A 10,435-nucleotide genomic window follows, 5' to 3' on the forward strand; every position below is an offset into this window, starting at 1 on the left:
TATTATCAAGGAGCTTCTCACTGGCCTCCATTAATATCAATGGTATTGATCAAATGAGGTGTTGCTTGCACTCAATGCATGAGGGTAGAATTCATCCTATGCATGCTCGACAAAATGCTCGACCTACCTCTGTCTGATGTTGAGACCAATTTTCAACATTTCAAATTGTACTCTTAAATTTTTTAAAAAAATTCCAATTAATGTTAATTTTCTTAAATAATTGTAAACATAAACTACATCAAGAGTTACATGCATTTAATTAGTTTACATCGTTTTAAGATTCAAAACATAAATGCCACTTTTAAGTGGTTCAAGTTGAAAATTTGTATTTGTGTTGATCATTTTCTTTTTCTTTTTATATTATAATTCAAAAAACTATACAACTATTGATCATAGTGTCTATTTGTGCAATCTTATACTGTCACAATTATATATCATATGAGCTAGGGTAAAAAAAAATTAGCCTTAGTAAGGCTTGAAGTCTTATATATTGTTAATACATCTTGAAATCAACTATAAGCATCTATACATATGATTGATTCGAAGAAAACAAAAAAAATGGAGAATAATGTGCTACTCTTTACTTCATAGATTCCTGCTATCATTGTGTTTATCTCAATCCTTCCACCCCAGGGTTGGGTTTATAACTAAGATCTCCTCATTAGAACTTATAGCCTCCATTGCAAATGGCTATCTTGGTACCACATGGTATCTGGCTTTGCTCACCTTTTTTTTTGTCTCCAACTTGCTTCCCTTTATCTTTTTCCTCTTTCTGCTTAGCTACATTATATTCTTTGCTAAATCCTTTCAAAGCTTGCACAAGATGATCGTGTTTTCCTCCTTTCCACAAACCCGAGTGTATTCATAGATCACCTATGAGGTGTTTACTCTTATGGTTCCATCTTCTAAGAATATCATTAATTTTGCTCTTGAGATGTCCAATACATCTGTCACTTGCATAACAACATGAATAAAGACGAGTCTCTTACAAGATTCATTAAGCTCCCTCCTTACTCTTGAAACTTCTCCTTGTTTCTTAAAGCTCAAATATTCCAAGTATCCAAGTACAAACTATTGGAGCCCATAACCATGGTCCATTTAAAAAAAAAACATCTTTTTTCTCTTTGGTTGAGAATGTCGCCACAAAGAAACCACTCAAAGAAATTTCAATGTCACTTTTGAGCAACAATCTCCATTCATCTACCTAATGACTCAAAATACTTGATAAGTAGATCTATTGATTCCTCTACAAGAATACAAGTAGTGGGAGTTGTCCCATTTTTGATGCGAGAATAATTATTACCAAACCCATGAGTGGAGATGTCAACAATAGAAAGATTCAAAACCCCAACACCCAAATCATTTGCAATACAATAATAAGATCAAGGAGCCATAAGACAGGCAATTCAATAAGGATTGCATGAAAAATCTCAACATGAAGCGAACCCCAAGAAATAATAAATGTGAAAGTTTAAAACCCAACACAATCTTAAGCCAAATGCAACAAAAATAAAGAAAGCTTTAAATTTGTCATGAATGCAAGGTAAATGAAGCACAAAAATATATGAGGAGATCCACCATGCCTAACAACCACCTAATGGGTACCAAACTTTAAATGTTTAGAAGTTCTTTTCCATCTCAATCTATAAAATATATATTTTTTAAACTTGATATAATGCACAAACATATCATACAAGTATGGTGCATTTTTTTTTGGGTTGAACAAGTTTATAAAAAACCCACATTTTTTTTTTCAATATGAGATTACTCATTTAAAGCTAAAACCTATTAAACTAAGAATAAAAAATTGAGGAGCATCCACTCCACCAAAATCACACAACACACAATTCCAACCCTAACCCTTACTTATTATACCTCCAAAAAAAATTTACCTTAAAAATAAATACATTATCCTCCCCAATTGGGCATCCAGCTAATCTCCACACAAAATGACACCCCTGTAAAAATTTAAATCCGTATAACACGATGGTTTTTCGTCGGATTTTTTTGGGTTTTAACAACATTGAGGAGATTGATTATGAGAATTAGAATGGTAAATATTGCGTAAAAATCTGGCGCATTTTGCAAAATCTGATTTTTCTCACGTATGACTTTTTTTTGTGTGGAGATTAGTTGCTTCCCCTAATTAGTACATACATTTGATGCATTTTCTATTCTTTGTAGATTATGCGTTGAAGAGAATGAATGAATGAAAGATTTTAATGACGTTCACGAGACTAAGCAGTCTATGGGACCAAGATGAACACCCTTAACTTATATTCAAATTCTTTTCGATGTTTGATCTCCTAGTACTGACTTTGCCTAGGAGGCTAGCCGTGTGGTTAATCTTGTCTTCCTGAAATAAGTGGCATATGTTGTCAACCTTTAAGCCATTTTCGTACTAGATATGAATATCTTCACAAATAAAATATTTCATTATGAATTTTGTTTCCACCACCCACTTATTATATAAAGTGCAAACTCTTTCTTTCCAAATTTCTTAAAATTTTATAATGAAAACATTATTGTAAAAAGAAAAACCCTTTCTTCCCAAGTTTCCTAAAACCCTTGTTGGCATGGGTTTGGTAACGAGAGCCGTTCACATTGGCGCCATAAATCCTGAATACAAAGCTGAGCCGTAAACCTAATTAAACATATGTAACAGTTTGAGGAATACCCTATAGTCTCAAACGAGATTTTTACATATAAAACAACAGGGAGAGGATTTGTTGTGAAGCTGCAGGGCGGCCATGGCTAAGGAAGTAGTGAGTATAGCTAGCACCTCACACAATGTGGTCTTGGTCATGGATTTCGGCTCGCAGTACACCCATCTTATAACTCGGCGCATTCGGCAGATGTCGATATGCTCTGTTTGTATATCCGGCACTTCTCCACTGGCTGCAGTCACAGAGGCAAAGCCGTCTGTGATAATTTTATCAGGTGGCCCCCACAGCGTGCACCAGGAGGGCGCGCCTGTTCTGCCCCAGGGATTCTGGGACTATGTATTGCACAATAACATTTTTGTACTGGGTATCTGCTATGGCATCCACTTGATGGTGCAGATGATGGGGGGTCAGGTAAAGCCCGCAGACAGCCAGGAATATGGGAGAATGGAGATACGTGTTCAGAAGGGGAGCAGTTTGTATGGGGAGTCTGTAGAAGAGAGGCAGGCTGTGTGGATGAGCCATGGGGACGAGGTGGTCAGGTTGCCTGAAGGGTTTTCTATTGTGGCAACAAGTCTGCAGAATGCTGTGGCCGCCATAGAAAATCCAGCCAAGAGACTCTATGGTCTTCAGTACCATCCTGAGGTACAGTTTAAAATCCCATTTTACATTCTTTCTATATTAAGGAGGCCAAAGTATCTACTTTTTCCGTAGCAAAAACCTACAGAAATTGAAGTTTTTGGATCTTTACCCTTCGGCTGACATGTATAGCTAGCTTAGCCCCGATGTAATTTCGGGTTTGAAATTTGCCCATCATTTCTAATGTTTTTTAATCGTTACTTTTTCCTTGGAAGCGATGAAAAGTGGTTTTGAACTTCGCAAAATGCTTCTTACCTCGACTGTTTGATATAGCAGCTTCTGCATGATCAGGCCCTGGTAAATGAGACAAATTGCCTGCACAAGCATATTTAGTGTACGCCGAGATTGAATTAGTTCACCTTTAGTTCCAGGCTTCTAGCTATTTGAATCACTTGAAAGCAAGGATAATTTAATATGGACCTAATATCCTTGGCTTTTAGTACCACATAAGACTTATTTTTAGTACAAGGTACCTCCTCTCATAGCGGGTTAGTTATTTCAAATCGACACACTGCCATAGCATCAACTATTAACATGACTGTATTCATATTAAATAAACTTCTAGATTCAAGAGATTATAAACAGCAGACAAGGCGACTTGAGTAACTTGTGCTCTATTCTAATGTGGCGTGCATGCTTGCCCGCGAAAATGCAGTTCACATTTTGAATACTGTTTTGGTCCATCATTGTAAATTTTAATACGAAGTTTTAAGTATTCCAGTTGACTTCCTCATTGAATGGATAAGTTCCATCTCTAGTTGGCAATAAATATTAAAAGTTTCAAGGCTATATTATATATGTAAGTTTTAGTTATTCTCAAGCCTTTTCGCTGAAGCCTTTCCTCATTTCCTCTATTGGAGTATGATTTGATTTTCAAGGTTCAAGACAGTAGTAATAAAAGGGACTATCTTCTCCAATGTGCCGATGGGAAAGTGTTGAAAACACCATTAGCTTCTGAATAGAAAGTTGATGTATACGACCGATGGTGTGTGCTAGTGATTGGGTCAAGTGGAAGGTTTATCAAACAACTAACATTACCAAGGGGGGTCACAAAAACCAATAGAGGCTAGCTTGTTTTACCGGATTTCATCTCTATTGATCAGGCTTAGACTTATTATATATTTACAATAAACAATGAAATTACATTAGAAATAAAATTGCAATGATTTAAAATTAAAAGTTAAAGCACTTATTTAGAAAGTAAAAAAGAAATAAACTATATTAATATCCACAGGACAATGTGACTTGGAAATACAGCTAGAGACAATAGGCCAAAAAGAGGCTCCAAAGAAGCTACAAACTAAAATATAAACAAAGGAAAAGCAAAAGCTGAAAGGCGTCTTGGTGGACAAAAGAGGGCGGTTCAACCTAGATTAAGGAAACTTAAGTCCCGTCAGAAAGAAAGAACTTGTGAGACCAGCAAGAGTACTAAAATTGATCTATAAATAGTCCAAACTAAATAGAGCTAGGGACTAGTAAGATTATTGCTTGTAAATCAAATGGAAGTAGCATAATCTATTCTTGTGCAATAAAGCAATCTTTCTTCTTGCGAGCAAAGAGTCTTTATAGCTAGATCTACGAAGAAACATTTGTAAATCCTATTTGTGTTGATAGTATTGAAGAAGGAAAAGCTGCAATCTGAGAAGACCGGTAGCAACTCCTTGTATCTCCTTCCTACATTATTGTAGATCTATCCTAGGAGCTGTAGAGGATGTTGAGAAGGGAGTGGTATCATAATCATTGGGAGTTTGGAATAACAATGGTGGACATGTGAGAGCTGAAGAGGTGATGTAAAGAGGGTGTGCGTGTTGTGAGTGTCCAATCTGGCAGCATAAGGGTGCAATTGATTAAATTTGTGAAAAACGGAGGACAATGGGTCATCATATAGGTCACACTGAGGGTAATATAGCCATTTATAGCTGTTGAGAGACCAAATAGTCATCTATAGCATTGCATTGTTTAGGTGTGGCTTTTAAACAAAGCTACAGTGGTCCCACAAATGGGCTTGAAGGGGTCAGATGAGGGATTCAGGGTGGTTAGTGGTTTGGGGATCTTTGCACTTGCTTTTGGGACCAATTTGTTACTTTGAGACCATAGGAGCTGCACATCAATCATTGGGGATATTTTGGCACTAGAAACCTCTCGAGAGGTGGACATGTGAGAGCCAAAGAGTGATGTAAAGAGGGTGTCAGTGTCCAATCTGGCAGCATAAGGGTGCAATTGATTAAACTTGTGAAAAATGGAGGACAATGGGCCATCATATAGGCCACACCAAGGGTAATATAGACATTTATGGCTGTTCAGAGACCAAATAGTCATCTACAGCATTGCATTGTTTAGGTGTGGCTTTTAAACAAAGCCAGATTGGTCCCACAAATGGGCTCAAAGGGGTCGGATGAGGGATTTGGCTTGGTTAGAGGTTTGGGGATCTTTGCACTTGCTTTTGGGCTCATTTTGTTACTCTGAGACCATAGGAGCTGCACTTCAATCATTGGGGATATTTTGGCACTAGAAACCTTTCGAGAAAGTTTTAAATTATCTCGACAACCTTCCATTTACTTGATTAGCTGCTAGTAGCATTAGAAATTGTCTGTATAGGTACTTTGACTACTTGCTTGATACAGACAATGGTTGGAGTTATCCTATCAGAAAAATATTTGCTACTTGCAGGAACTGCATGTTCTCATTCATTAAATAAAAAATACCCAGTTGGAAAACTCAGCAACTAATTCTATTTGGCTGTTCTCAAGGCTGAAGGTCACTGCGACAAAGAACACAATTCAGGTAATGAGGGAGAATAGATCACTGAAGGCCTTTGCACATATTCACACAAGTAATGCAGTTGCAGGTAAAGCAATGAGAGAGAGTATTCCAACTTTTCACATGAAATGGCTTTCAAAATAAATTGCATTTGGAATTAAAATCATCTGTGTGTCAAAAAATTAACATAGCTGAGATGTTCAGCAATAACAATTTAGTCGAGTCAAACACCTTCCAATCAGCTTTAGCTTTTGTTAATTTTAGTCATAAGACTGAGAGTAAATAACAGAAACTGAGAATGCAACACATCATAGCATAAGAGCAACACACAAGAACACAGCAGTACCCTGGGAAAACATCCCTCTTGGAGGAAAAACCCAGCAACACTATTCAGATCTGATTATATTAATGTCAGAATGTAACTAATTACAAGTACACCCACCTAGGGCTTGAGAAAATCAACTTATCTGAATTACAAGTTCTGATCAGAACTTGACCAAATCCCAATCACATATAGGGCAGTCTCTAGGGCAGATATCCTTTACTCAGAATTCACCACCAAGTAGGGAATACCTGATCAGAGGTCTCAAGAGTTGTACATTGGATGAACTCACTCAACTGAGATGACATTCGCTGCTGATGTCCAATGTCTGGTCGCTGCTCTGCTGATTGCTTGTCTTCTTAAGGATTTCGCAGATCTCAAGATATGGTTGCTGTCCTTCAATATGTATTTGCTGAGCCTTGGATACATTCTCTGTCTTCCAAGGAAGATTTACTGATATTGCAGAAGGACTCGCTGATCTTCAAGATAATTCGAATCTATGTGAAAGGCTTCAACTTGCCTTGACTTTATATGAGTTACAATGCCTTAACTTTGCTAGGTCGTCCATATGAAAATTCCCGCCAAAATATAAACAAATAATTTCATTTTACAAGTTACAAGTATAGGTCGTGACCTATTTACAAGTTACATAATTTTGGTGCCAAGCCATATTTTACATAATGTTTACACGTTATACATGCAAGTCGCAGCACGTTACATATATATTTAACATAAATTGCCCAAATAGGGCCCAGTCAACACGATGACAAATTGTCAAGGCCAAAAGGCCAATTTAGAGAGCTAGGTCGGCCCAAGCTAGGAATCCGACCTAGCTATAAATCAACAACTTTAACATCAGAGTCCCAGGTGCTTGTTTGGTTTATTATTTTAGGATTTTTTTTTGGGAACCAGTGGTCCCTTCAAATTTATTTTAAGCAAATTAACAACAATCTTTATATTAAATTTTGAAAATGAAATCTAAAAGCAAATGAAAAAAGGTAGGGGAGACAATATATGCTGCTACTTGGCAAATTTGTGGTTAAGCAGTGGTTGCATATCTTCAGTCCCTCCCCTTCGCTTACTGCTGAACTTTCAAATCCTAAACTATAGCTGTTCCAATATCAGGAGACAATTCTATATTGTACATTGTGCTAGTTAAAAGATTACATGAGACTGCCGGCACCTCATAAAATTAAGCTGTAAGCAGGGACATGGGATCATGCTGTAAGAAAATCTGCTGGAATGACTGATAATCTAGGAAACAAGCCTGAACTGAAGCAAAAAGAGACACCAATAAACACTGAAATCACTCTGATCTCCTTCCACAAGACCATGGAAGGTCTTTGGGGTTGGCTGCAGGTTATAAACCTGAGTGAACTTGAAACCAATGGGGTTTAGTCTAGTTTCTAGCAATTCAGTTCTTTTCTGCATGTTGATTAATTTCAGTATATATTTACCCTTTCCAAATAAAGAGAAAGGTGGGTTATGAACCTGAGTGAACTTGAAACAAATGGGGTCTGGTCTAGTTTCAAGCAATTCAGTTCTGTTCTGTATATTGATTAATTTAATAAGTATATACTTACCCTCGCCAAACGGAGAGCAATGGATCTTTCTCTATAAAGTAAGGTGTATGCTAAGACAGTCCTTTGCAATAAGATATAATCCTGTTCTTCAAAATAAAATTCTGGATAAAGACATGCATCTTGATATTCATATGGATACTTTATGTTTTTTCAGATAAATAAATTTTTGTGCTAATTTAATGGTGTTAACCGTTAAATACTTTGTTCAACTTGTGCTCACTAAACTAGAATCTGCACAAAACAAAATACATGCATGTTTGTGATAGTAGGGTTCAAATTAGTACAAACTGAAGCATACTAATAAAGTAAAATTATTAATTAGCTATTGAATTATAGAACCCCTGCCTCCCCCTCAAAATAGTGCAAATCGAAGCAAACAAATGAAGTAAAATTATCAATTAGCAATTGAATTATAGAGCGCTTGCCTCCCTCTCAAAGTAGTACAAACTAAAACACACAAATAAAGTAAAACATAAATTAGCAATTAAATTATCAAACCTTCTACTCAACCCCCACAAATACAAGAGAAATTGTCTCTGCAACTTTGTCCTTCATACAATTCTAAGTTACAACTCAGTTGCTGTCTACTTAGATATTTACATTTCATCCTTTTGTATGTAAGAGCCTCCATGCATTTCTAAATCACTGTCACTATCCATCATGAGCAAATCTTTACTACATACGTCGTCTATGATAGTTCATCCCTTGCATGCAAATTCAACTGGTCTTGTCTTGCCCCAACAAAAGTTCTAAATGCTAACTGAAACGACACTTTCAAAGGCTTCTCAATCTATTCATTCATGACTTGTGCACGGTTTTCTTTATTAGATACTGCTAACTAAATCTAATAACATTGAATGCTCCTGCATCAATCTGTCCTTTTCTGGAAACTTTGTATCTCTCTTTTCAAGATTCAATAAAAATCCTTTCTCTTCTTTTTCTTCCATCTTTCAAATCATTCTTCAAGAGCAATCCACTTGACTATCATCTTGTTATAGAGGACGTTTTCAGTTGATGGTCATTAATACAGGAATTTGTTGTCTCCTCCAAGGAAATAACTCTAGTTCCTATTTCTCATCCTTCATTTTCTGTTTTGCTGGTGGCTATTTGTGTCAGGTCTCGTTCTTATTCAACTTCGTGGCTATCATATGCAGTTTCCTCTTTATTTCCAATTTTATCTTGCAATTTATTCATCATTCCTTGTGCAGAGTTGTTATGATGTTTCTTGGGAATAAAGGTAAAAACCAGTAAAATATCAGACTAATTTTAGAGGTGACCTCCAGAAATCAGAACATAATTATATGAATTCAATTTTATAACTTATTTTAATGCCCCTTTTTTGGGATTATTCTAAATTCTCCCCTAGAATCACAAGTTTACATAAGTAATAAAACTTAACATAGTTATAATCATATTTTTACCAATAAATTGTCTTCATCAAGATAATATCTGCAATCATGTTAGACAAGTACTGAAAGCATAATTCATAAAACAATTATTTCAGCATAATTTCAAATCTAGGTAAACTGCACAATATCTATAATGCATAATTGGAGTTCAACCATATTAGGGCTTAGATGGGAAACATGATAGGGTGCCTGAAGCTGCCCCCATGTTAAGCTCAAGAGCGGATATACCATCCCTTTTGGCCCCATGTGGCAATCCGCGATCCATATGAGCTTGTGTGCTCAGTGGGTACTTGTACCTGCCCTTCCTATCCATATGCCTTATTCAACCCTTCTATGATTGAGACTCCTTGAATCCATCCCAACAATCAACCCACGTAGAGGTTGGAGGGGAAGCTACAATAGGGTGCCCAAAGCAATCCTCTGCCCTAGGCCCGAGAGCGGATATACTTTCCTTCTTGGCCTCGTGTGGCCGTCCACCATCCATCCTTCATGAGGTGCTGTACCTAGTGAGGAAGCCTATATCATTTCTTCCTCCTTGTTTTCCCTCTCATACCTTGCCATGATTGATTGTTGCTATTTGTTGAATAGACTGGAAATCCACATCATTACTTATATCTAATATATTTGGTGTTATGCGCCAAAGATATTATTCGAATTATTATCTATATTAATATGCATTTAAACATTATATTGCTGCATATATCAGGCATACGTATTTAACATATATCCATGCATACCACAATATCTACTAGATCAAGCATAGATGACATACTCGCCGAAAACTCGGCGAGTGACAAAAACTTGCTGAGTTTTTGGGCCTGGCGAGTAGTAATGACTTCTACTTGCCAGGAAACTCGCCGAGTTTTTGGCAAAAACTCGCCCGTGTTTCCAATACAGCCGAAAACGGCTTAAAAATTCATTTGTTTTTTGTTTTCCAATTATGTTTTGGGCTGAGAAGGGGGAAACTCATTTGGAAGGCTTGGAAGGTGATTTGGGGTGGTTATTGAGTGATTCCAAGTGGATTTGAAGGGGATTTGAAGGGAAAATCAGATTCCAAGT

At 36.8% G+C, this 10,435-nt stretch overlaps 1 protein-coding gene across 1 annotated transcript in view; it reads left to right on the top strand.

Annotated features, from left to right (window-relative positions):
- The first annotated feature begins 2,579 nt into the window (after positions 1–2,579).
- The window catches only part of LOC131038735 (uncharacterized), a 33,745-nt gene continuing 25,889 nt past the window's right edge, over positions 2,580–10,435 (top strand). The window contains exon 1 of the mRNA XM_057971272.2: positions 2,580–3,308. Coding sequence (XP_057827255.1) covers positions 2,751–3,308 — 558 coding nt within the window. The 5' untranslated portion in view covers positions 2,580–2,750. The remainder of the gene's footprint in view (positions 3,309–10,435) is intronic.

Source organism: Cryptomeria japonica, chromosome 3 (genome assembly GCF_030272615.1).
Source record: "Cryptomeria japonica chromosome 3, Sugi_1.0, whole genome shotgun sequence".
NCBI classification, from domain to species: Eukaryota; Viridiplantae; Streptophyta; class Pinopsida; order Cupressales; family Cupressaceae; genus Cryptomeria; species Cryptomeria japonica.